Here is a 27,583-nt window from a genome sequence, read left to right on the forward strand (position 1 = left end):
ATAATTGGGAGTTTGAAGCAAACCATCTGAACTTCATGTGAACTTTTTTTCTTTTTTTCCATTTGCTGTTGGAATGTTTTCCCCGTGATTCGATATATGGTTATTGACACTGAGGTACATTTACACGCTGCGGTCATCTTTAAAGCAAATAACTGCAAGCGCAGCCGTTCTTCTCGGTTTCCATACGGCAGGCATTTATTGTATTTAATGTGAACTTCAATATCTAATGCATTAACATTCATATTTTGTAGTTTGTCCCGTCTTGTTTTTTTTCTGTAGTTTATCTCCTCATGTTTATCTCCTCCTTTTGTTTGTCTGTTATACGACCCTTTCTGCTGCTCAGCTGTGTTCCATCAGTCGGTCACTCCCTGTCTGTTTAGTCTGTGACGTCGTCGAGCTCAGACAGACATAAGAACACCAAGCAACGTTCTCAACAACTGCCTCTGTGTTAGTTCCTGCTGCAAAACGTGTCTCCAGGACCGTATTTTGCCACGATGACACACACACACACACACACACACACACACAGGCTCACAGGCTCACAGGGTGAAACCTTTACCAGCCTACACTGTTACAGCTTGTACTAAAACACACTTTGGCAAAACCTATACCCACTGTCACTGCTGCAGAACGTATAGGACACACAGGAACATGGTCAGTGTCATCCTCATTACTGCTGCTGAAGGTGAAATAGAGAAATAACTTTTTTTCTGAATTCTTTGTTGTGAGTTTCTTTGAGAGAGCATCACAAGAATCTACCTTCAAAAATGTTTTTAACAGTCCACAATAAATGTGTCACTGTGAAGAAAAGTCGGGAAAATAAAGTTGCAAATGTACTCCAACGCAGCTGCTGAGATTTTATACTTCTTATTATACCTACAGGCAGTTATTGCATTTGCAAATGAATCTAGGACTGGAAACTGTATCCAAATTCTCTTTGGATTGGAGAAATGAGAACAGTCGGATTACAAGTGTGTTTAGAAAAGAGATCACAGCGTATGTTGCGGACAAGAATGAAAAGTGAGACGAGGAAAAGTTGTCAGAACAATATGACTTTCTCCAGAGAGAGTGCAAGTACTCTCCGCTGTCCGTGAGTTTATAAGTGCTGTTTTTTTTTTTCTTCCTTTTATTGTCCTTGTTAGAGAGTGTGTGTGTGTGTCAGCAGTTGTCTCTCTGTCACAATAGTGCTGAGGTCAGCAGAAGGCTCTGATTGACTCTCAGCACTCGCTCCTGAGACTTGTGATCGGCTGTCTGCTTTTTGCTTGTCTTTCAAATGGGAAATCAGAAAAATCACTTAGCTTGTCGCTCCTGACTTTGGGGGAAAGAGAGTGCTCAGTTTGGTGCCATGTAGCATACGTACAGATCTGATCTTACAATTAACAACTGAGTCCAGGTTTTAAGTATATGTTGGTTAGAGAATGATTAATATTTCAGAGGAATCTCATCATTTCTATGCACAAAATGTCTTAACACTCACCAAATTTGATTTTTGTGTAATATAGGTAAATACTTAAATATTGTTTCAGCTCAGTTTCCATAAAGAAATCATAAAAGCTGTTCACAGTCTGTGTTGTGAAATCCACATTAGCCACAGTCATTTGCAAAAATTAGGATTCTTAATAACTGTGTTCGTTTCCATCGACCCCCGGCTTAATCGATAATACTCATCTTATAACAACATAAAGAAAATACTAAATTGATTTAAAAAGGGCATGTCGAGTGCAAAACAAATAGGCGAGCCTCTTCCCACTGTAAGGATCCATAACTTGGATTTTGTTCTCATCATTCGCTGCTCTTCATAATTGATCCGGCTCTATACTGACTCATGCTCTATAGGTCCAGTCCAGGAGACAGCTGGAGTTCACACTCGTCAATGCAGCATCTTCAGTAATGGCTGTGATGTAATGAAATGTAGTTCTCTTGTTAGATCCTGTGCCTTCTGCAAAGCATCATATAAGCTCTGCGCTGATTGCAATTTAAAACTATTTCTTTTGAGCTACAGTACCCTGTACGTTTGGATTCATCCAACATCTACTGCATCGTAGTCCTCGTGTTCGACTTGACACTCGATCTTGAGCTGTGATGCTTCTCTTCAAACTAAACAGTGACCTCATGACATGCTGCTGAATAAAACATTTATTAGAGGAGACATGTTGTGTTCATTATCAGGTTCATAATTGTATTTTGGTTTACTACTAGGGTAGGTTTACATGCTTTATTGCTCAAAAAACACACCTGTAACGTTTTGTTGTAGATCCTGTCTCTTTAAGGCTTCTCCTCCCAAATGCCAAGTCTCCTCTGAATGGTCAGTTCACACACGCCTGAGCCAGCACCGCTAACAGCAACAGAGCAAAATTAATTGTGCTAAATTAATCTGTACATGCCAAACTTGCGGCTAGGCATGAATTACCTGAAAAATGACTACTTAGTCACTGAATCGAGGGCGGGACTACTTACGAGGCATTTCAAGAGCAGTGTTTTCTGTGGGAGAGAAGAGCTTCCATTCTCTATGCACAAGAAACTGATAAATGGAGGGGGGAAAAAAGCAGAACATATTTGCTTTCATGTTTACCTGGAATTTGTGCCTAACAATAGAATTACATTAGCTAACATTTCTATATTACTCTGGATATTTCGCTGTACTCACTGAATTTTTCAACAAACAGCGCTAACAGAGTGAACTAACATAAAGCAAGGAAACATTTATCCTCAAGGCCAACACTCTCTCTGTTTCTCTGTGTCCTTGCAAGATTTTTGTTTCCTCAATAGCGATCCAGTTTGGAAAATTCATATAAGAGATTGATGGCCTTGTAAAAACATGTTGAGGTATTAACGTGCTGTTCTGTCCATGCAGGACAGAACGCAGAGGGAGGCGAAGCGGAAGCAGTGGGAGGTTAAGGAGAACCGTTAAAAGGGGGGGAATGGGAGGACAGGAGTGTGTGTGACTGTGGAGACAAACACTGTCAACAACAGCATTGTCACTCCACATGGAGTGTAGCAAAATGAAGATAAATCGACAAGGGCAGAGGTCAGCCGCTGCAAACACGATTCTTCAGATGCTTCGAAAAAGAAGCATTAGCTCACATCTGCGCAGCCCGGTTGCCAAAGGAATGCAAGCGAATGAATTGATGCCGAGTGGTCGAGCGAGCTGTTGCTGGATGTCTTGCTGCAACCAGCCTTTTCTCATTTCTGTTAAAGAAAAGTAGGCTTAAGTATGATGGACTACTTAAAACATACCTTTTTTCACCAAGGAGTATGGTCTAGGCCTGATTGATTCATACAGCCTACTTCAGAACCGGCATGATCCTTTTTCATTACAGCCTCTTTTCCCATAGAAAAGTCTCACACCAAGATGACTACCAACTTCAAGACATGCTGGCAGACACACACAGGTTACAGCCATAATGATAGTCGATATGATGACAGTTTCAGTCACCTCTCAAGTGAATGAGTGTTGATTCATTCTTAAAAAATTAAAGATTAATATGGGTTGTTTTTTTTTTTTTATTTTGGTTTCCGGTTTTACCCAGGATGTTCAGCTGTATGTCTTGTTTTGCAATTGCCAGGCGTTCATTCTTTCTGGTCGGATACTGTAAGTGGTAGACTCGGTGTGTTTTTTGTTGGCACAGTAATGCTTTCTGGTTGAGTTAAAGGAATTGAACTAGGGTTGGGCGATTGGGCATATATTTTTTTAATCACTTTTTTTGTGGGTGATGTTTAGATTTATTTCAAGCAAACCATTGCTGGTGTTTGATGGAACAGTGGATGCTTTTGGGCGATGTTCTGTGTAGTCTGAATGAATTGTGTGAGAATTTATCTATTCTTAGTTCAGTGAGAGAGAGAAATGTGAATTCAGAAGCGTTACGGTTGTATTTACAGTTTCTTGTTGTTGTTGTTGTTGTTTGTTTGTTTTCGGAGCATATACAGAATCATGAGCCAACTGCTAAAGTGACCAGTGAACAAAAATGTGTGTGTGGGGATTGAGGAGTCCCTGACTCCATATTTTGGCATGGATATATTGTTAGTTGTTGGGTAGACAGTTTGCCCAACCCTGGTGGACTCACACACTTATTCAACACCAATCTCAAATGTGGTCAAGCTGCCAGCCTAACAGGTTGCTTAATGACCCCTAGCTGATCACCTACTTACAGTACAATTATGTGCATTTAGTAGAAAGTGGCCATCTGTAAGTGGGGCAGTGGGGCTGGAGCATGACAGGACCATCATTAAACACAGACTGTGCTATTAAGCCATAAACGCCAACAATGATTACAGGAACACACGAGACAAAGGACGTGACTTCTGTCACAATGTACTTCTTGAACTTTACATATGCGTCATTTATTCATAACTGTAACTAATCAAGTCCAGTTAATATTTCATCACTGTCAAGGTGAATTACTCTACAAAGTATGCGTTTTACATCACTGCTCCTCTTTATAGGAGCAGTAACTACATAAATTATTTAAGCTGTGTGTCGGATAAGTACCTCATTGTGGTATTTTGACCTCACCGATTAACCACATTGTGAATTATGTATTATATGTATACATTACAAACAAATTGTGGGCCCTCTGTAAATATTTTTGCTCATTCTATAGGTAATCATTCATAAAATGTAACTATTTGGGATTAAGGAGAAAAAAAAATGGTAGCAGCTTTAAAAGATCTATTAATGTGAGAGATTTTATTTGGAAGACATATACTGTACATTAGTTCATTGCAGTGTTTCATAAAGCAAATGGTACAGCAGCACATAACACCGTGGTTGTTTGAAATTTGTATGCCTGTCAGTGTGGGTGCTATCTTTAAAAAACTGAATGACTATGAATCCATGTCTATGCAGACACCCCCTCCATTTTATTTTGTCACTGGTAATAGGAAAAAATATCTGGTGATTTAACCACCAGTTACATCTCCTATAAAAGTGATTTAAGTGCAAATGTTCTGAAGGTTGTCTCACAACTCTGAAATCTGATCTGTCTGGATGTGGGTGAGATCGAGATCGAGATCGAGAGAGAGAGAGAGAGAGAGAGAGAGAGAGAGAGAGAGAGAGAGAGAGAGAATGAATAGAAATTATACAGACAGAGAGGCAAGGAAATTGGAGATGATGGGAGAAAATTAAGCAGGAGAGGGCTGGCAGAGGCTTACAAAAGGGAAAACCGACAGAATAAAGAGGAACCATGGGGGAGGACGTAGGACAAGATATGATGTGATTAAAAAGAAAAGAGAGGGCCTGTGTCAAAACACCAGTAGAGCTAAAATCTTACAGTGCTTTAAAACACTGACTCAGTTCCCCCACAGGGAGGTGAGGGGGGATGGCTCACCTCCTGAGAGGCGGCGACAGGACGGGCCCTCAGCTCACACAGTCTCAAAGGGGAAGTGCACCAAGAATGATTAATTATGTGGCACTTATTTTCATAATTAAAGCTTGTAACATCACATTTTGTCCCCTGGGTCCTGTGACTAGCTAATGGCTGCTCCGTTCTGCAAGAAATGACGAGCTCCGATGGTATTTTTTTTGTTAAATGGTTCTCTTTTGCAAAAAAAATAAATAAATAAAATAAAAGGAAAAGAAACAAAAAATGTCACTCTTTTGGCAGGTTTGAGATATCCCACTGTTTGATCTGAAGCTTATTGTAGGTCCGCACATCCATCCATCCATCAAACTGTCCATTTATGCTCAACTCTGTGCCCTGCTCTGGGTCATTTTTTGCAGCGTGTCTAGCAGGACGGACAGGATGTGTGTGCTGCAGGGACTTTGCTGTCAACCCTTTGCCCTCCTCTGTTCTGCTCTGTCTGCACTGGAAGAATAATTGGCACATTAAATTATTTAAAAACAGCCGGGGCACATTATCATAAATATTCACTTGACGTTCTGCTTAGATCAACAGTCAGAACCCAGGGCTCTGGATGTGACTGCATGACATCTCTTAAGTGTGTGTGTGTGCTCCCTTATGTGTGTGTGTGCGTGCGTGTGCATTTCGAGGGCCCAAGGGCTGATTGATGGACAGTATTTACAAACAAAACGTCCTCCTGTCAGTTAACATCACTGAATGCAGACAGCATGGAAATGTCACGCTCACGCACAGGCACGGACGTGCACGTGAGTGTACATATCTGGAGCAGGCCTGGAAATGTCAGCCACACTCAGACTGGACACACTCGCTCAGGAACGTGCGCACACAGACAGCAGACACACAACAAGCCCCTCATCAGCGCGCTTCTGTAACAAGTGCCTCTAACGAACCTGTTCCTGCTGTCGCCTGCGACAAGACAATAATGACATGCTAATAAAGGAGAGCGGCTGATAACAGGGCTATTAGTGTCTATTAATGCCATTTGACCAGAGATGCAGAGGCCTTAGTCAGACTGACTACACCTCTGTTACAGACCCAGTGACAGTTCTGGTGCCATTCTGTATTGACTATTGAATGCATTGTCTGTGTGTGTGTGTGTGTGTGTGTGCATCATTTTGTTTGTTCTCATTATATACTAGTGTGAAAGGCTGAGCCTAAATAACAAGTTTATCCTTAAATTAACATCTGATGATGACTGTTTTCATATGCACACAGCATTTTCTTAATAATGATAATGTGTCATTTACATGCTTCTAAGATAAGATGGATATGGTGTTCGGCCTTGTTTCCAATTTGGCCCAGTGGCCACTGTGCAAAAGCCATTTTCAGGCTAGACCAATGATAAAAGAGCTGTCTGTAAAACTGTTGACAGGACCCTTTAGTTCATATCTTTGATTCATGGTTTTATATGTCTGTGATTTAAACATCTGCAACATCATGGTTTAAAATCTGGCCGGTGAGTCCATCCGTCCGCCAGTCTAATCATCCATCCACCCATTCCATCAATCCATACATCCATCCATGCATGTGATGTTAGGTTGTTGAAGAAAGAGTGAACATTCTGACCAATCCTCACTGGGATTTTTCCACTGCAGTTATCAAGCAGTTAAATGGTGAATTACACCGTGAAGTTGTGCTTTGAGGCACAAGGGCGAGGAGTAACCTGGGGGAAATGACAGTAATTACCAGTCTTCGATTGCAGTGGTGTTGAAAGCAGTTAGAGATGAAAAGCCGAGAATGGAGAGCTGATGAAGGGGGGGAAAACATGTCAATATGTATGTTCCGTTCAAATGTAGAGAGATATGCGCAAGAAAATAGCCCTGGCGTCGACAGGAGCACCAAGGCTCCCAACAATTTTCTCAGAACCAGATCATGCCTCAAAAAAAAAAAAAAAAAAAAAAGAAAACCTGCACATGAGATGGCAGCTTTACCATAGCTGTTAAGCAGTCAGTATGATACATGTGTTGTGACAGATTGCTCTGGGGAGGATGACTTGCACCCCAGCTCTACCTGACTCCTGTGAGACTGCATGGGGCTCTCAGTCACAGTTAAAAATAGTCAGTGAAGATTAGGGCTGCAATTTGTTTTAATAGGCGTCATTAACACCAGAGGCCGAGGAGTGAACTGTGCAGAGAGAAAGAGACAGCTTACTTAATGGCAGTGATCTTTAATGCATTATAGGTCTATTAAAGTTGCTTTGCCTAAAGTTGGGTTGACTTAAGAAGGAGAAACAAAGGAGGGCGCTGAAGATTAATGCAAACCCTCCACCAGAGTTAAGAGTACAAAACTAAACACAGAACAAGTACAAGAATGGGCTCAACTGTTCCATGACAATGGCTCACCATCATGTTTATAGGAAAATTTCTTTTAGCCACCTCTGACGCGCTCATAACAATGTGCAAGTGATGTGATTAGTAAGGATGGGACCAATGCCATTATTGATTCTGCTCATCGGTCCAATTCTTTATTGATTCCTGTATTGATAGATTTATAGTCTGTCTTCATCTAAAATGGATAAGACAAGAGAATAGGTGTACAGCATTCATTTTTATTTGGGTTTTCTTAGTCCTAGAAAAAACAACACATCCTCAAATCAAAAGTACTGAATTGGCCTGACCTTCCTTCAACAACCTCGTCTCTATATGGACTTTAACCTCCTCATACTGTACAATAGGAAGCGACTACATGTGTATAGATTTAGATATGTGGCATTTCTTGAATTTACGCCCATGCTGTGTAAAAAGGTGTTTGAGCATATTGCTGGTGTTTCCACCCTTGCTTGAAACAACTGTGATATAGACAATACAACTGGCACTGTTGTCACCATTTTTTTGTAAAATGAAGCCAAGCTTCTGAAAATGATTTCTTGTTGTAAGTTTGCAGTATCATAGGAATCCGTAGGCTCGGTACATGATTCTGAAGAATCAGACCATTTGGAACCATTTTTCTTTTTTTAACTTCAACGAGTTCTCGTTTCCAGACACTAGTGATTAGTAAGAAATAGTGTAATGTGAACACCTTGATAACACAGTAAAGGTATAGGTCGCTGTTTTGTTGTATCTGGTGCTGTCGTAGCACATATGAGCTGACATACGCATTCCCAACAAAGGTTTCACCCGATGCCACTGATCAGCATTTGAATGTTGAAAATATGCCAAAAAATGGGGTAATGCATTGAAATAGCACATTGGCAGCAGGTGGTGTAGATGCTGGCTGAGGTGGAAATTAATATGAACACAGGGAACATTTTTATAAACAGTGTAAACAAGGGTTCAATCTCAGGCTCAATCATGGGATTCGTGACCCACTGTGCTTTTAATCAAATTAAACTGAAGCAACCATGATGGCATTTACACACTTGGAGTTGATGTATTGAATTATGTTCATATGAGAGAAGAAAACAGTGTGCCCTCTGCTATTTCCAGGGTTACTCTCACTGATATCCGCAGTGGCCAAGGTTTTCCCTTTCGTTTTTATTGAATTCCTTTAGCTATTCTAAGACAACAGGCCAGTTGCATTTCCGAGCGTCCAGTAACATAATAGCAGCATGTTTTATGTTGCACGCCTCATCCAGTGTGCACCTGCAGTTACACGGTACAGTTTACGCATGTGCAGTACATGTTTCATACGGTATTGCATTGCTTTATGCAATTCTTTCTCTCACCTTACTTCCACTACATAAATGGATATCCACACATATTGCATTACACTTGCATGGCAGTTCCTCATGTATTCCCCAACTGGTATATACAGATTTTATCTTTCATATCACTGACACAACTTATTTGAAAGCAAATTACTTTCGTTATTTTGTTCTGGGAATTGTTTGGGCATAAGTCCATCTACCTGCACATCCTGCTCTTTGCTTTTATGTCTGTTAAAGTATTCTATAACTTGTGTTTTACCGAGGACGTTAAGAGCTGCTGCTTTTTGCGGCTGTGACTTTTGGTGTAACACCTGACCCTGACATAATGAAAGAAAATCTGTTTATCCATCATCTTGGTCAACACAGTCCAACGAGACATGCTTTTTAAAGGTCAGCAGCAAAAGCTTTTGGTCTGAAAAGAATAAAGTCTGAAAAATCTGCATTTTTACTGCAGCAGCAAGGTGTCAGATCTGAGCGCCGGTTGCCGTTACTGCGCTCTCCCACGTGAAAAACCCCGGCTCACACTAATGCGGGCCTTTTGCCAGTGATCATGTGCAGAAAGCCTTCCTCGTGCTACAGAAATAAATTAATTGTGTTGAAAAGTGGAGAACTTTGGGGATCTGTCAGCTCAGGCAGTCATTCCACCACATTAATCAGGCTATTGTCATGCTTGTAGTATTTCTGTGCATGTGTACACAGAGCGAGATCGCATGGCGAGCGCTAATCTGTTCAGTTCAAACAGCGAGATGGTTTATCTGTTTGTGTATTTGAATGAGACTTGCAATCGTGTGTGCGGGCATGCGCTCATGTACGGGTGTGTTTACACGTGTTCCTGCGGGTGTGAGGATAAACCGAGGAGTGACAAAACATTACCGACTGTTGATCCGTTTGTGTGTTGCGTGCGAGAGAACAGCAGTGTCATACAAACCATGAGTTTTGTTTTTTTTTGTTTTTTTGCAGTTTGTGTGTCTGCATTGTGGAGCGAAAGAATCCATCAAGCTGTTTAACTCTCCCTGAGTGTATGTCAGCGCATGTGTGTGTCCCAGGGTTGAAACCATTAACTGAATAAATCATCCGGTGCAATTGCAGTGTCAAATGGGCCTTCAGAACCACTTCTGCTTTGCCCAGCAATCCTTGTGCACAAACCCCCAAATTATTGATATGTCGTAAATGTGACATTAGTCCTCACACATCTGTATAACTGTTGATGTACAAAACACAAACAGATGCTAGCCAATGAGCAAATCAAATACCATATGCTGATTCCATTAGAAATAATTGAAGTTGCTGCGATCATTTTTGTACATCTGTCTACCCTGTCGGGGGGTAAACAAGAAGTCTATTGAAGTATCCTTCAGCAAGACATTAAGTCCTTCATAGCTCTGAGGTTTTTCTGGAACCAAACCCTTATAGACGTCAGTACGGTTGATATAATAAAGAAAAACATCCAAAGAACAGTATGAAAAATATGCGTACACAAATGTAGGAGTTGCCATTAAAGCGCTACACCTCATTCAGAACTTTCAGGGAGTCTTCTACTCAATTCTACTACTTGTACTCAGTTTGACAAGGCAGATGGTGGTGGTATTTCATTTAAATTACATCCCCCACCAAGAATTTCCTCCTAGTCATCCCTCCCACTCACGTCTAGGTTTGTGTGAGGTTGCCCTTTGGCAAAGCCTTTGGCCAGTGCAAGTTTCCCGGTTTGAATCCTATTAAGGAGAGAACACTGATGAGTGGGTAGGCGGCTGTTTGGGGGCACACTGGGGGATTTCAGAGCTGATTTCCACCTGATTCGCCCTGTGTGACAATCATAGGAGGGATTGTGTTTGGAGGCGATATTTGTGGTTGGCAAAGATTATCTGGCCAGCGCGAAGGGGTTCATTGATTCAGGCAATTTGGCTGGATTAGATTAGATTGATTTGAGTTGCTTCAGTGATAACGTAATTGATATTTATGACCTGACATCTGCACTGATCAAGCCCAGTGGTGTGTGGGGTTTGCAGAGTGATGCCAAGAACAGATTCTTCTAGCCAAGTGTGAGTTAGGGGGTCAGCTAACTATTACATTTTGGGTCTTTATGTCCTTTGTCCTCCCTAGTTTACCCAGATTCTCGTTTTGTCATTCATTCTTAATTCAACAATTTATTTGACTTTGTATTATTTTGCAGATTGATGTTTGGGTGCATACAGAAGGATGCGACAGTAATATTTTGTTTATTGTAGCCGTGTCATTATTGAAATCCAATGAAACAAATCAAATAAACAAGAAAGAGAGCTCCTTGAAATGAAACTGACAGACAGACTTACTGACTGACAGAAAATCACACCGAATTGGAAATGTCTACAGCTGGTAAGAATATATGTCAGTACACACTAAACTTCCTTCATTAGTTATTCTCTGTCAGTATATAGAAGTAAAATAATAACTCATACTGGTCTCTCTGGTGGATTCTCACTTTGTGAGACAATTGGCAGCAGAAGAGAGGAGAACAAAATCCATGTTTGGCAGCAATTATACAATTGTCTGATATACATATAGTCTACCTGATTAAACTACCAATTAGTTGTACATGTTGATTGCTGCATTCCAAGGCAATTTGAAAAAAAACAAAACAAAAAAAACCCACATTCAACACCTTCAATTGCCCTTTAAGTGGGAACAAATGACTTTCTAGCATTTTTAAGAGGTGTTATTGTTGGAACCGCTGTCACAAAGACAACCTGTTTGCTTTAGAGCAACACCCAGCAACATCACAAGACAAATCCTGGGTTCATTCATTCATTAAGTCCCTAATGGAGATGTGAAAGCCAGCAGAAATGGTGCCAGGCTGCCAGTCTGACTGCATCGCCAATCAACCTTCATTTTCCTGGAGGATTTTGTGCACAGTGGCAGACAAAAAAGCATAGTGAGAGGGAGGTCAATAGTCCAATCTAAATGCCAGCGGTGTCATAATTCTACAACATGACATTTGAAATGACATGTTTTAGTAGACACAGATAACTTTTATAGTGTTTCTAAGTGGTGTAATTGTCGCCGCCACTGCCACAAAGACAATCAGATCTCTCTCCATTTTCCTGAGTAACAGCTACCAACAATACAGGGAAAAAGATGAGTTTATTCAGTTATTGAGTCTATAGTGGGCATGTGGAAACTGATAGAAATGGAGCCAGGCTGCCAGCCTAAGTGGATCACCAGTCAGCCTTAGGAGATTTTGTGCCTGGTGGTAGATAAAAATGCATATTGATATTAAGGTTTATGAGGAACCAGTCTAAACACCACCAGCCATTTCTCAATATTTACATAAGATAATATGCTAAAGCAAATTCTGCGTCTTCTGCCGGTTCATATTCAAACGACTGTATGAACATTGTGAAAAGTTATGATGAATGTTGCTCCATCCAGCTGTCTCCATGACAATTTAATTATCACCAGTCACGACTTTTATGCAACGTGTGCTGAGTCACATTATTTAGCTCCTAAGCAACACTTTTACACACCTCACTGTGTGTCATGAGAATCACAGCTCATCACGGTTTTCAACAACATCAAAGATGTCGTGCAAAGTTTGAGCAATAAGTTGTTTGTTAAGATGGAAAGCAGTGTGTCAGAGCGCAGATGTCTGATTAGAAGCCCACATGTGCTTTGAGGATTTCACTGAAGGACACTGCCAGCCTGGGTCTCCCACTGACTTCTCCTCGTAATAAACTATGATTTAGTTTTTTTTTTTTCACACTGCGAAGATGAGGAGACAAACAACCACGGCATCATCTTGTTCAAACACAGTTAGGAGACGTCCTAGTTTGTAGTTTTGTGAAGTTTAACTGTGTTGACAGGCCGCTGTTTTCTATAACTTTTTTGCTTTCAATACACTCTTTTGAAATTGCTTTTCGAGAACCCTGGTCAAGCACAGCTCTCAAATCATGCTGCTACCCTACGGCAAGACATCACGGCAGTTAAAGTTCCCTGGTTCGATTCTTAATAAGAACTCAGTCCAGGGACGTTTCCACAACCACACAAGCTCACAGACACACGCTGAAACACACACAGAGCTATCTGCCAAGATATACTTCCTGGTGGAGGTTCAATGCCATCGATGAGCTTGGCACTGAGACCAGACCCTGCTGCCCACTGGCTCTCACAAGCACACAAACCTCCCATAATTTCTATTTCACTCTGACTTTACTGCAAAGCTTGCCTGTCTGTGTACAGAGGTGGAAATACATTTATGGGGGAGGGATGGGCATAAGCACAATGACTGGAAGCTCATTGGGGAAAATGTGAGTGAAGCAGTAGGGAAATATGATTTAGATCAAATGTAGCGCTGACATATGGGCGTTTGGCAATTCCTCTTGTTATCCCGAGGACCCCTGGAGAGAGCAAAGACACAAGGAGAGAGAAAGAGAGAGTAAAAACATAGAAGACGCACTGCCTCCTGTTTACCTGTGTGATATTCTCCCCCTGGATTTCCCCCCAGGAATCCGCTCTGACAGGGAAAAACTGGATGTACAGTGTTTACCTTGGGAGAGACTGAGATAGGAGTCGACAGTGGTGCGAATCAGGAATGTGTTTAATCAGAGAACGACAATTTCCACAGCAGCAGATCTGCAGTTGGATCCGCGTGAGTGTTCGTCAGATCACAGGCTTATGAATTCAAACTCTCTGGGGAAATAAGAGCGATGAGGTGGCTGTCGTGCCACGGGCAGAAGCACCGCATGAAAATATATGATGATAGTGCATGTGTCACTGCTGTGGCTTTCGTATAATAGCACACAACAGAATACAAGGGAGCAATACCGGCAGTTGTAATCATAAGTCATTTTGGGAATGGATTTTTTTTTTTTTTTTTTTTTTTTGGTTAGGTTTGTTTTTGTTATATGACCCTGCTTGTTTGACTGGTACAGTCTAACGGTGGGTAGACAGACAGAGTTGGACACAGTTGGTTTGTGTTGGCAGGTGTTTTGGCTCTCTGATTGTTATTCCAACTGGTTTCTATGAGAGCCACCTGACAGGGCAATGTCACTGAGAGCACTGTTGTAAGATACTGTGTAATGATGTCAGGCATATTGGTCTTTCATCGAAACACGATCAAGGCGTCCATTGGTTCAACTTCCTGTTCTTCCTGCTTCGACCCAGCATAGCTCTTCATTTTGGTGATTTACCAAGGACAAGTTGTCCGAATCAGAATTTTCATTTCAATCATGTGCCAACTGAAATGTCTCTCCAGCTTTAGGTGCTGCTTTCTTGCCTGGTACATAACACTGAGCTGTTCAAATGTTTTGTAATTTGTGATTTGGTTGTACAATCTTTTTTGTAGTAACTAATCTAGGTACATTTGTATAACTCTTACCAAGCCCTAACCCCAAGCCTGCCTTACAAGTATAATTTTCTCTGTCAGACTTTTGCACTTTTGCATGTTCAGCTGACTTTTTGTAAACTGACTAGAGCAAAACATTGTTTGTCATGTTAGCAACTGATGTGAAATTAATGAATTTTAAGAATTTGTAGACTAAATTAAAGCCCCTCTCCCGTGTGCGCGCATATATATATATTTGTATTGATGTCTGTTAATTTGTTAATTTATTATTATTCAAGTAATTACATCTGACAATAATATCTTCATCTCTTTTGTCTTTCCTTTGGCAGGATGATTCCATCAAGTAGCAATGACTTCCTGGTTCGGGACCTCGCCGCTGGACGCAGCTACGATCTTTGTGTCCTGGCCGTGTTTGATGACGTCGTCACATCACTGACTGCCACACGCCCTTTGGGCTGTCTGTCATTCACCACGGACACGGAGTTCAGCCAGTGCCAAGCTTTGCACAGCCACTTCCTAGGTGGTACTATGATCATCATCATTGGAGGGATTATTGTCGCCTCTGTGCTGGTCTTTATTATCATCTTAATGATACGATACAAAGTTTACAGCAACCAAGGGACAGGCCATGGAAAAGCAGCCATTGCTGCAACTGCGGCGAGGCCGCAGAGCAACGGACAAGGAGGAGGTGGGCAGGTCCAAGTCCTCCCTCGCTCTGCCTCAAAAATGCCTGACAGTCAGGACGACCAAGTTCTTTCGCCGTCCAGGGCGATGTCGCCTAGCAACACTCTGAGAGACACTGTGGCATTGGTCGAGGAGGAGAGCAGCGGACGGAGCATAATGACAAGGACTGACTCCTCGGCCAATGAGGAGTTGCTCTCGCCCACCAAGGCCCGTTTCTCCTCCAGGGTCGCCATTGAGATGAAAAGCAGACCGCCATCTGTCGCCAAAGAGCCCACCTCTCCCAAGGAACTGGCAGGTATAGAAAGACAGATATGGGAGGAAGCGATAGACTAGCAGTAGAGCAAGGAGGAAGCATTTCATAGAGGTGGAAAGAAAGACAAAAAGAAGTTGACAGAGAGAGAGTGGGTGGGAGACATACGAGAAACAGAGAGGGATGGAGGATGAGAAATAGACAATGTGCAATTGAGGGTGTGAAATTGAGCAAGACAATAACAGAGAGTGGAACAGTGAGAAACTGAGAGAGTGTGAACAAGAGAATGAATAAGAGAGACGCCATCCTTTTGCACTGGGAAGATAGTAAGAGAGACAAAGGGTGTGCATAGAGATGATGTGGCATCTGAAGTAGTTGTTAACTCTTTTCTCTGTGATTGTCGACAAATCTGGTCAGAGCGTCTCTCACTATAAGAAACTTTGCATTTGTTTTCACATGATCTCTTGAATTAACCTCCCTACACTCCCTACACCTACTTATTGCCAATTACCAGGCTTAATGTCAGAACAATGCAATATGGCAACTCAATGACTCTGAAGCTCTTAAGAAGTTTAGCAACTATTAAGCTTATTTTGTTACTCAAAGGCGCTGTGACCCTGTTGCCAGACACTGCACTGTTTGGGCATAATTCCAATGCACTGGTAGTTTGGCAGTGTCATGGGCAGAAGAAATCTTTCTCTGGGTGTCCTCCATTAGGGTACTACAAACTATTGCACTTTAAGCACCCTGAAATGGCTTGTTGGCCATTAGGAATGACACAAGCAGAGTGCTTAAGAGCGGAAAAGGAACTTTACTTTGGTGCAAAAGAAAAGCTAGTGAAGGTTGGCTGAAATTCAACACCAGATTGAAGGATATCCAAGGACCCTCCTTTTTTATGAAAAGTTGAAATGTCTGAAGTAAGTTAAAATTTGGACACTTTGCCACATCTGTGTGTCCTCTTTGTATGACAGATATTTTACACACAGTTTCTATGACACATGCAGAGTCAGACCTTGTATCAGCATACGTTCTGTGTGATTTGTCAGAAGTGGGCAACACTAAGTAAAGGTGTGAACACTCCCAAGATGCATTGGGGATGCATCTGAGATCCAATTAGACGAATCACATCCGATTAGACGGGGCCACACTAAAGGACCACCTACTCGACTGAAGTCCTCTACATAGTAATAAGAAGACACCACAACAACAGGCTGATTTGATTAAACACTGTCTGATTTCACTGTAGTATCTTAAGTCGCCAATGTTAGCTGTCTGTTTCAACTAAACATTGAATTGGTAACAACAGTATCACCAGACTCCCCTGCCAAATCAGGGGTTTTAAGAGCTGTCCAATAGGAGACACAGGGCATTACACGCAAAACATTAAGATGTTTCTTTCCTTGTAAAAAGTGTCAGTTTGTCGCGGCATCGCTCTACCAGCCTGTCTGCTTCTGTGTCTGAAGTGCATTGTACCTCCCAACAGCTGTTCTAACGCACTGTTTTGACTGATTTCACCACTTACACCTCATGCATTAAGTCAGATCTGATAAATGCAGCAAACAGTAACTAATAAAGGCTACTTTTTTGATGTCCCCCTTTTAAAAAATGCTACATTTTGAGAATTGGCTTTATTAACTACGTGAAACTACACCAAATTCTTAACTATTTGAGTTTTATCATTCTTGTTAAATAAGCAAATATTTTACAAGTGTTGCATCGGTTTGTTCCAGTGATGTAGGTCTATATTTGCATATAGATAGGAGAAGTAAGATTCAATTCAACACATTTAATCCCAGGCGTGAATTGACTTACATGGCTCAGGACGCATGGTAAAGCCAAGCCAAACATAAAAGCTAGTTTTCTTGTGAATATTCTATTTCTACGCCTTTCCCTATAAAATGTATATAAATAAAACAAAAATTAATAACAACACATTCTTACACCACTCTCCTTCAACTGAAAACTTTATATATATTTATGTTTAGCTGTACACACTGACAGTTCACGCTCTGCCCCTCGGGTGCTCTCGATATAAATCCGAGCAACTTGCTCAAGATTCAGCTGGAGTGTAATTGAAGCCCTCCAGGGGTAACAAGGCAGACATATAATTTCAAGGGAATATCCTATGCATAATGCACAAGACAACTGACGCAGTCACAACTATTATTAATGTAGATACTGTAGTATAGGAAACTGTGAGAAGACATAGAGTTGAGAAGAGAAGTTGATGGAGAATCAACATGAGCAGTTAAAGCAGTCTGTTGGGCTAAGAGGCAAGCAAACAGTACAAGCACTAAGAAAAAGCCAGAAGATTTAAGTAAAATATATAATACAATATATTTTTATAAAGAACGGACAATGCACATTTACTAACATGGGCAGCGAGGTATATCATGTAAATGCATCAGGGTGTTTTTGAGTCTTCACTGGAAGAAGTCTCGGTGACCTTGGACAGTGTAATCGAGATCCCCGATCAAGACTTGCCTGCACTGTTAGCAAGAACTAACTTCTGACGAGCTGCAGTGGGTGTGAAAGACAGGCTAAAGTTTAACACAGTCACAGACCAATTTGCTGCAGAACTTGGAAACACTTGTGCTTCAGGCTTCCATCGAGTATCTCTTGATCTCTTAACCTCTCTTAAAGTTTTTATGGTGCCACTGACTGACAGTGAATAGTTGTCAGAAAGCCGGATGACAGAGAAATATACCTTTCTCTCCCGAAATTGCAATAATTTATCTCCAATTGTCATTGTGCGTTTACAGTATCAGCCAGGCAGTGCAAAAAAGCATGACAGTGAAAGCACAATGCTGTATGATAATGTTTTTAAGATATACGTCTTCCTTAACCCCCAAGACACTGGTGGAAAATTGTTCTTATGTAACTCAGTGATTGCTGGCAAAGTCTACTGAATAGAACCTACTTTTTATGTAATCAGGCTCCAGTTCTCTCAATTCGAGCTGTTGAAGTGACTTGCACATGCTCAAAAAGGCTGCTCGACATACTCGGTCGAGCTATGATAGCAGGAATCCACAAGAGCATGTGAATTTTTCTTTCCGGGGTAGATTTTCCCTGTGCTAAGCCCACTCCAGCGCACTTCCCCTTTAACACTAATCCACTCAGGAAATTGGGCTTTCATTAGAACGAATAAATGGAGACACCATTTCACAGGAGTGGCTTAAACAGCTGAGTCGAAATACTTTATCAGCGGCTGATATGTCATTCAATTGGCCTCTCTGAATGGGCTGAAATGAGGTGTCATTGAGCCCCACGTTGATAGCGGGGAGGAGACGGGAGATGTGTGTGCGCGGCACTGCAAGCTCAGCCAATCAGTTCAGGGAAAGTTTTCACCTCTGTGAACTCTGCCGGATCGGCAGTCAGTCTGACATTTGTAACAATTCGATGTGCTGGACATCAGAGTCCATGATTATTGAACGAAAGGAGAGTTGCACAGAGTTCCGATTGCTTTGAGTGCTGTCCCAACCCCGGATATTAAGACAGCAAGTCGTTCTAGTTGTTTGTCTCACCTCCGAATGAGGGGGGAAGTTTGGGCAGGATGAGAGGATGATGGCCAAATTGGAGTTTGAAAGGAGAGAAGATGACGGCTGCTCATTAGGGCTGTAACAGGGCTACAGCTTGGCGAGCTGGGATTGAGAACTGTACTTTGTTGCGGAGTTGAGGTGCCACTGTATGCACACTCCCAACGTTCTCCCAAAAGGCCTTATTAGCAGCTCTTACCTCATCATAACCTTTACTGATTGAAGTGTGTCAGTCACGGGAGCCCTCCGAAAAAGAATATCGCAGAGCGCACCGAGACAGACAAACAAAGACAGTTATGAGAGTTTTTTTGTTTTTGACACTTTACCCATAGAGGGGAAACTTACCTGCTGGCCTTTCTGTTCTTTGTTTCCTCTCTTTGATTCCGGGATGGTTACTACTTTGAGGGCAACCTGCAATGAGGGATAATACTCCTGTGTTTGTACAAAGGCTGTTGGGGTTTTCTCAGGGTGTAGCTGTGCCTGTGATGTGTTTCACTGGTTGCTGCATTGCAGGGAAAGACAACATTGATCTGATCAGAGAGAGGGAGCCGCAGTGAGTCAGAGCGCCTGAGGAACACGGCAACTGACAGCTACACAGAGAGACCCCATTAAAGGCCCGCGGTTGTCAAAAGGGTGACCCAACATGAGAAATATGCACGTTGTGGGTGATACTTTTTCTCTTTTTGTTTGTTTGCTTTTCATAGACAGGTTTTGTTCCCGGCGGAACAATGGGTACATCAGTTTGAGTTTGTTGTTTTTTAAGTGCCATTCTTTAATATTATTTTCTTGGGTTTTTTGTTTTTTGTTTTTTTTTTCCTTGAGGACGTAGGCCTTTTAAAGATACATGACAGAAAATCGGAATTTCACCTCAGGCAGGTTGATGCGAACCTTTTTTCAAGTCTAGCCTAATAAGAGAGTCTAATATTGAAGGAGCTGTAATCATTCTTAATGGTGCTAAGCGATCCCGTCCCTCCGATCAATGCAACAAAATAGGAGACAACATCCACATTGAATTTTCAGCAGTCAAAGAGAAATCTTTGAAGACATGTGCACTTGCTGAACCACCAAATGCATTTTCTTGCACGGGTGTAGGACTGTGGCTTTTGACCCCGTTCACTGCAGTTCACTTGCCCTGGGAGTGAATCGCACATCGATACAACAAGTAGACAACTAGCACGTGTATCGATATGCAGTGTTATTGTACGTGTCACTGAAAAAAAAAAAAATCTGCACCTGGTAAAACCCACTGAACGAGTACCTAGCAGAGAGCACGCTGTGAGTCTCGGTGTCGCCCCGGGGCTCGAGATCTCGCTCGTGGCAGGATGCTGCATGTGGATTCAGATTCAGAAGTAGCTCTTTAACCTGAATGCTAAGTGGGGAGTTTTTCCAACGGGATTACTGGTAATTACATGCTTGACACAAACATATTGTGATTATGTCAAGTAAAGTGCTATTAGTTCAAGAACAGCCAGGCAAACATTGAATGTGTGTGTGTGTGTGTGTGTGTGTGTGTGTGTGTGTGTGTGTGTGTGTGTGTGTGTGTGTGTTTGTGTGTAATGTTTTGATAGGGTTTGGAGGATGCAAATCTCTTAACAAAGTCACACCGCTGGGTTCCCTCCAGGTAGACCCGTTCATTTCAAGGGGATAAGAATTACATTTAGGCTCATTTTTAAAGTGATTTAATACGATGTCCTCACCGCGACACAAAGCAAGTGTTTGTCTGCAAGTTCAGGGTCGCGCTACGAAGTCCCCCCGGGCCTGCGCATGCCTTCATGTGCGACCGCCTTGAGCCGTCGCGCGGGCTCCCACAAGGTTAGGCCAGATGAAAAAAAAAATAGCCGAGGATAACACGGAGGGTGTGTGTGCGTGTGTGTGTGTGTGACCTTGTGCGAAGTGCGAGCTTGTGTTCTCCCAGTAGCCCGGCCGTGACCCTGTAGCCTGTCTGTCCTCTGTGTGTTGATCTATCATCACTCCTTTCAGTGTCGTCCCGTATGCCCGGCCTCATTCCTCACCACCGTCTGTTGCTCTGAATTCATTTCTCGGAATTCCCCCCCCCACCACCACCACCACCACCACCACCCCACCCCCGCTGTGTCTCTCAAGCTCTCTCCGTCACTTCCCATTGTCTTTCCTCTCTTCCCCCGGCTTTCCAACCACCGACCTGACAGTTTTTATGCTTCCTCCATTTTTCACTGCTGTTTTGCTGCATCTGTGACAGTGTGTTTTTCACTGTTTCTTATTGTTTCTCTCCATGTCTCTGTCTCTTGCTGCTCATTCTCTTTTTCTCCGTCTCCACTATCTCTCTCTGTCTCTCTTCCTCCGGGACGACTCCAGCAGCAGACGTCCGGCGGCCTCATAGTGTCGAATGGAGAGACTTTAAGATCTGAAGGTCTCTCGGCCTCACAAAGACAGCGCGCCAACACCACACACAAAGAGTAATGACTGGCACTTAAAACTTCAGCACTCCCTGGATTTGTTCTTTTTTACCCACAGTCTCCCTACAGTCTCTCCCTTTTCTCTCACCCTGCGACGCTTCACCTCACCCGTCTGCACTGGCTGCAGTCTCGCTCTTGTGTAGCATGCTCCCACCCAACCCTTTCTTTTTGTTGTTTTTTTTGTTTTTTTTGTTTTCTGGTCAGATGGCACAAAGGACAAAAACATACACAATTGTGTTACATTCCCCCGGCGGTTCTAGTGCAGTGAGGTTTTATCCATTCGTGAGTTTTCAGCCTCCATTCTATTACAGTAAAATGACATTTAATCTGTGGTGGCGAAAATGGGGAATCTTTGCCATACTGTCGAGGATGAATGAATATTTTCAGTATAGTTTTCGACAGTTGGACCAATTCAGTGTTTGCAATCATTAATTATGATTATGATGTTATATCATTAATTGGTGATGGAAGTAATTGCTGCAGCACTGACAATGTCAGACTGTTTACTGAAGTTCCTCTGTATGCTGTATGTTCTCGGGATTTAAAGGGGCACTATATAGTTTTGGAATAGAAAAGAAATAAAAAAAATCAAGCTACATTTTGATATTTCTAATATTAATGTGGTGATTATACGAACTTGAATTATTTATTTATTCAATAACTTAATAAACAAGCTGTTCTCAGAGGAAAATAAGGTCCCCAGAACACTGTTTGAAGCTACAAAAGGTGGCAGAGGCATTGAATTTCATTTCTCAGCTTAAACAATTTCATTCACATGTATTTGATTATGGTGGGAATCTGACGTAGAAGCATCTCAAAATGGTCTCACTGAAACACACACTCACACACACACACATTGGTAATTGGATTCTAGATGTACTTACATTCATGCAAACATTAGAGAAAAACAGGTGTTTATAAGAGTTTTGGTGGGTGGAGATCAGAAGGAGTCAAGTGCCTAGAGGCCCCACACACACCGCTAAGGATCCAGTGTCATGACTAAGGACACTTCGACGTGTGGACAGGAAGCGTCGGGGATCAGAGTGACAACCCAGGACAACCTGCTGTACCTGAGCAAATGAAGCCTAACAAAAGTACCTGCATGGCTAGATACCACTAGAGGAAGTCACTTTTTTTTATTTTTTTTATTTGTAATGTGTTTGAACTGATCCATTAATTCATGCGCTTTCTTTTCCTTTTTCCCTTCCTGACTCACATTTGCAGTCTCTTTCATTTGTCCTTGAAACCCTCCCTGTCTTTTTTTTCCCCTCTCTGCTTTTCACCCTCCTGATTGATTATGTCTGTATTATTTTGGACTTTCCATGATCTGCCTTCTTATTTCTATTCTTCCCTTGTTTTCGTGTTTTCTCTAATACGATATCCCTCCTTGTGTCGTGCTCTTCTCATCTAACCTCACGCTTCTCTCTTTCCCGGCCTCCTTTCTGCTGGTGCATCCCCCCCATGCTCTGTTTGCATATACTGTTTATTTTTAATCCTGTAATACCTCTCCTCTCCCTGTCTGTTCTCTATTCATAACACCTTTGTCTGCACACTTATTTTTCATTTCTCCTCTCCTCTCCATCCATCTCCTCACCTCTCACAACGCGTTATCCTCTTCCCATACTGCCTTTCTCCTCTCTCCTCTTCCATCGCCTTCATCCATCTGCGTGGTGCACCGAGTGATGGAGGAGAAGGGGGGGGATGGAGGGGAGAAGACAGGGGAGATATGCAGCGGTTGTGATGGATGAATACAGTCTGAGGCATTAGGAAGACTCTGCTTCATTCTTAAACTGACACAATAAGCACTGGCTGTACATAAATGCAGTTAAGAAACGTTCCTCCTGACAGATACACTTAAGAGACGCTCTCCTGACAAACACGCACATTACAAATAGCACCTGCGGCAGTATACCACCGCGACGCCGCTTCATCACTCTCCGAGCTATAGGCACTTCTTTGCTTTCGCTTGTCAGCACGCCTCGCCAATGCATTTGTTGTATCCGCCGACTTCACAGCAGCCCTCACAAAAGAAGAGAAAACAGGTTCTCCGAGTAAAAAAAAAAAAAAAAAAGTCGAGCATTTTGGATGTTATTCTACATAAGGATATAACATGTGACATTTTGCCGATTAAGGCACAATTCCGTGTTTTCAGTGGCATTTATATGAAGTGAGACGCATTATTGAATCTTAAAAAAAAACAACAAAAAAACAAGAAACAGCCCGACTAAACAAGTCAACAGAAATACTGAGTTGTGATCCGTGTCCCTTTTCATTTGTTTGGCTCTGAGACAAGTCTGAAAAAAAAAAAAAAAAAAACAAAAGCATGACATTTGAACCTCGGCTTTCATATTGTTTCATTTCTTCTTGTTCACCCCTCAGGAGGTAATACTGTGAAAAACACCAAAGTTTTCGTCTGTGAATATGAGAAATTTTTCGACTTCAAGTCGTGACATGCGTTATGAAAACAAATGAACCCCTTGGAGGTTTTTGTCATAAATCAGGCCCATGGGTCGGATCAAGTCTGGTTCAACTTCCAAACAACAGACGTTAAAGCCAATAAAGGAGTTTAGCTGTGCTTTCACAAGATATATTAAACGCAGCGGTGCTCTTAATGTTTTGTGTTATTATAGTTCTAATTGGTGTCTCCAGATCTCACAGGTGCTCAGTTGTGCCTCTTGGACCTTTGCTGTTTTAAACATTGTGTTTAACCAAGAACCTTGGTTTCCTACCCCTTTCTCGAGACCTTATGTTCCTCTCCAGATCCCTATTATTTAACCTCCTTGTTCTGTTGTTAGAAGTCATGTCTTTGCACCCAAAATCCTTTTCCATCTAATGCAGTGTTTGTAATGTTCTTCTTTCAAACGCTTGTGCTCTTGCTCTCTTGTTTTTCTAGAACCCTGATGTTGTCGTTCTGAGTGGCAGATGTGGAGAGTCACCACCAGGGACGAGCTGGTGAAAACTCTGAAGAAAAAAAAAAAGGCCCTATAGCTCCTTCCCTAGTATCTCCTGTTTACTGTACCCATTACTTTGTTTCCATGGATATCATGGGGTCATGGACCTGTACCGTCTGGTTTACGTTCAACTGCTAATCTTGGTTTCTCGTGTCTGGATCTGACGGCCGTGTCAAGACCCGGTGTCTGTTGCTGCGGGATTATGCCTGTCGACGTGATCATCATCAAATGTTCCACTTTGAAAAGAGTTTTATATCAGCGTGCACACGGAGACAGTGGATGTAGATAATTGAAACAGCGAGACACAGAGAGCCATATGGATGTGTCGGATAATAAGAAGGAACTTTTGGCCATCCGGCGCAGCATCAACATGCACGGACAGATCCCCAAGTGGATGGTTAAAAAAAAAAAAAAAACAAGCAAACAAACAAAAAAAAACCACAAACAGTAGAAGTTGGATGCATAGATAATCACACTCTACCTGGATTAACACCATGTCAGACTGCACAAACAGAAAGGGGAATAATGTCCGACAGAAAAACGTCCGGATGGTCTTGATCATGAACATGTCTTACATACTGTGACTCACTGACGCTGGATTTTAATCCTGACTGGACACCCAATCATAAGTCTGTTTCTGGGAAGCACAAAGCGTGTACAGGGGGACTTACTTGAACTGGTTTGACCCGGAGAGAACCTGCATAAACCTGGACCCAGTGGAGCCTGAGTTAGACTACACTGCTAAAAGGACTCAGACTGATCTGATGAGAACTAAAGCAGACTATCCGTTTCCAATGGTCCGATCTGTGTTTTTCCCACTCCGTCTGCACTCCACTGGATGGGACCTGGCGAGGACCTTGTGGACCTCAACCTTCTCAACATCTCTCCAGGCCCACTTAAACAGGTGAGTGACCCGCCGATTAGCCCGCGAACCTAACCAAACAGGCAGTCAAATGAAGAAGTCCTCCCACCCAAAGATCAGGGCCCGTTAATTGGCGTGACATATGCTAACCCGCTGGCAATCACCTTGGCCGTCCACCAGCTCTCGGTCCTGCCCCGTTGTTTAAGACACACTCGCACTTTGCAGCGTCTCCTCCTGCCGCGAGTGGTCTGTAACCTAATGAGGGCAGAGCTTTAACGAGCGCCATCTAATTGCTGTCAGCTCCACAATTAGAGAGCCACCTTGGCTAAACGAGCCGCTTCGTTACTTCTCTCCGCTGACAATATCGCAACAGGCGACAGGAAATGCATTTCCCCCCTCCTGTTTGTTTCTTGCTCTCTTTTGTGTGTGAGTCACTCCATATCTCCTGCTCCTCCCTCTCCCTCTCTCAGCCCATCAGATGTCTGTTGTTTTATCTCCTGCCTGCCCGAGTAACTGATCAAATACCGGTGGTGGATATGATATGCTAGGGGGGGGATATGGTTATGAGCTATAACAATACAGCCACAGGAATGGACTTTGCCTGTAGAAGCAGGGGAGGGATCAGCAATAACTCTTTAATTATGGACAGAGGCTGCTGTCTGATGCCGCGGCACTGCAGAACTCCCCAGGCCACAGAGATTCTCACCGAGATGAAGCGATGTAGTTATTAGAGGTAATCAATAGCATATTCAGTTAAGAAGTCAAATTTCAGTAACGCACTGTAGCTCCCCACTGTCTGGAGTTATAAACCTGTTCAACAATATCTTCAGAAGAAGTATCATCTGCTCCTTTCTTACCTGAATGTGGGGTTTAAATAAGAAGCAGCTCAGCAGCAGTTTATCAGTGAACCCAGTCTCACATAAAAATATGTAACAGCTTCGTCAATCTACAAGAGAACGAGCGTCAGTTTTCACATTAATGACTCTACAATTGAGACACGGACTTTTTATGATGGTTATGAAGGTTTATGGAAGTTTCGCTAGAAAACAGCTAAAATGCAACACATTTTCTATTGTGGTTATGCCAAGTTATGAGTTTCTTGAGGCTATCCTCAACATTTCTCAGCAAGAAAAAATATTATCTTTGCTAATTCAACAGTATGTTAATGTTATGACCGTCAGTTTTACAGTTTTATTTTAGGGCATTTAGCAGACGCTATTGTCCAAAACGACTTACAGTAATTCATACATACATACTTGCATACACTGATGGATAGCGGTTTACTAAATTACCCATGATCCACCATTACAAAGCATGTCCCTTTGCCTTTCTGTTCCAAATGTGTGACAACGTGAGACTGTGTGGCAGTGTCTAACTGGCCATGTTATGTTCCTGGTTTACACCTGCTGTTTCAACAGGTCATACATCAGGGTACAACTAAAGTGCTCCTCACTGGACTTCAGTTGCTTTTTCAGACTGCATTGTATCCATTCAGACTTAAATTAACTAAAAGAACCATGTTATTTACTTGCTATGTAATAAGATTTTCAGAGTACATAATTAGCACAGAATATAATTATCATGAATTACTCTCACCATGACTGGATATGTTTCCCTTAATTGCAGCAGTTCTCAGTGACACAAAATCAGAATAATTGTTTGTGCAGTGGTACATTTAATTGATTTTCTTGACTAGTAAATTTCAGTTTGGCCAAAGATAATTTGGTCCGCCTCAATACACACCCAGAAAAGCAAACCATTGAGAGGGTGTTTTTATAGCTGTTTTACATAGCCGGAAGCATTTCTTGTCAACCGAATATCTCGAGAATGCCTTGAGGGAAATTTGGAACGAAAGTCCTCTTGGACTCAAGGATGAGATAATAAAAACTGAGTGGTCACAATGATCACAATGACCTCACAAAACACATATTCAGCCATTGTTCAGCAGCTCAAATGACAGTTAAAACAACACTGTATACAAATGTCAACTAGGAAAAAATGTGTCATTGTTTCAATTTGTAGCCAAAGGTCAAAGGTCAACTTCCCCATGACAACATAATATTTTGCAAAAAAAACACTCAACAGTATAGCTCAGGGACTGCATTTGACTGGTGTTGGTTAATACTGAAAGTGCTGGATCCTCAGCAACAAACTTCCCAAGTTTGTTAAGAAAGAAAGAAAGACAGAAAGAAAGAAAGACAGAAAGAAAGAAAGAAAGAAAGAAAGAAAGAAAGAAAGAAAGAAAGAAAGAAAGAACGATTCATTGCTTTATAGTAACAAATCAGTCATCAGTTCACAAAAACCTGTTTGCTAACAAACAACTCTGCAGTATTCAAAGTGCAGAAAGCATATTGATATTGTAAATAACAGTGATTTCTGCTGTGTTCTGATGAGCCAGAGGCATTATTTTCCCCAGTAAGTAATGGATGCAATGTATTTGCAGGGCCGGCACTTCAACGACTATCTCCAGCTTTAACTTCATGTACGTTTCAATATAACACAACCACTTTGTTCACTCAGTGAAAATAGCAATGAATCAGTC

At 42.1% G+C, this 27,583-nt stretch overlaps 1 protein-coding gene and 1 long non-coding RNA gene across 2 annotated transcripts in view; one reads left to right on the top strand and one right to left on the bottom strand.

The window, feature by feature from the left end:
• The window catches only part of zgc:172282 (leucine-rich repeat and fibronectin type III domain-containing protein 1-like protein), a 186,607-nt gene that overhangs the window by 147,488 nt on the left and 11,536 nt on the right, over window positions 1-27,583 (top strand). Inside the window, exons 9-10 of the mRNA XM_037084608.1 lie at window positions 14,653-15,302; window positions 24,122-25,083. Coding sequence (XP_036940503.1) covers window positions 14,653-15,302; window positions 24,122-24,129 — 658 coding nt within the window. The 3' untranslated portion in view covers window positions 24,130-25,083. The remainder of the gene's footprint in view (window positions 1-14,652; window positions 15,303-24,121; window positions 25,084-27,583) is intronic.
• The window catches only part of LOC119011467, an 86,923-nt gene that overhangs the window by 16,670 nt on the left and 42,670 nt on the right, over window positions 1-27,583 (bottom strand). The window lies entirely within an intron of this gene.

The sequence above is a fragment of the Acanthopagrus latus genome, chromosome 2 (assembly GCF_904848185.1).
Source record: "Acanthopagrus latus isolate v.2019 chromosome 2, fAcaLat1.1, whole genome shotgun sequence".
Classification (NCBI taxonomy): Eukaryota; Metazoa; Chordata; class Actinopteri; order Spariformes; family Sparidae; genus Acanthopagrus; species Acanthopagrus latus.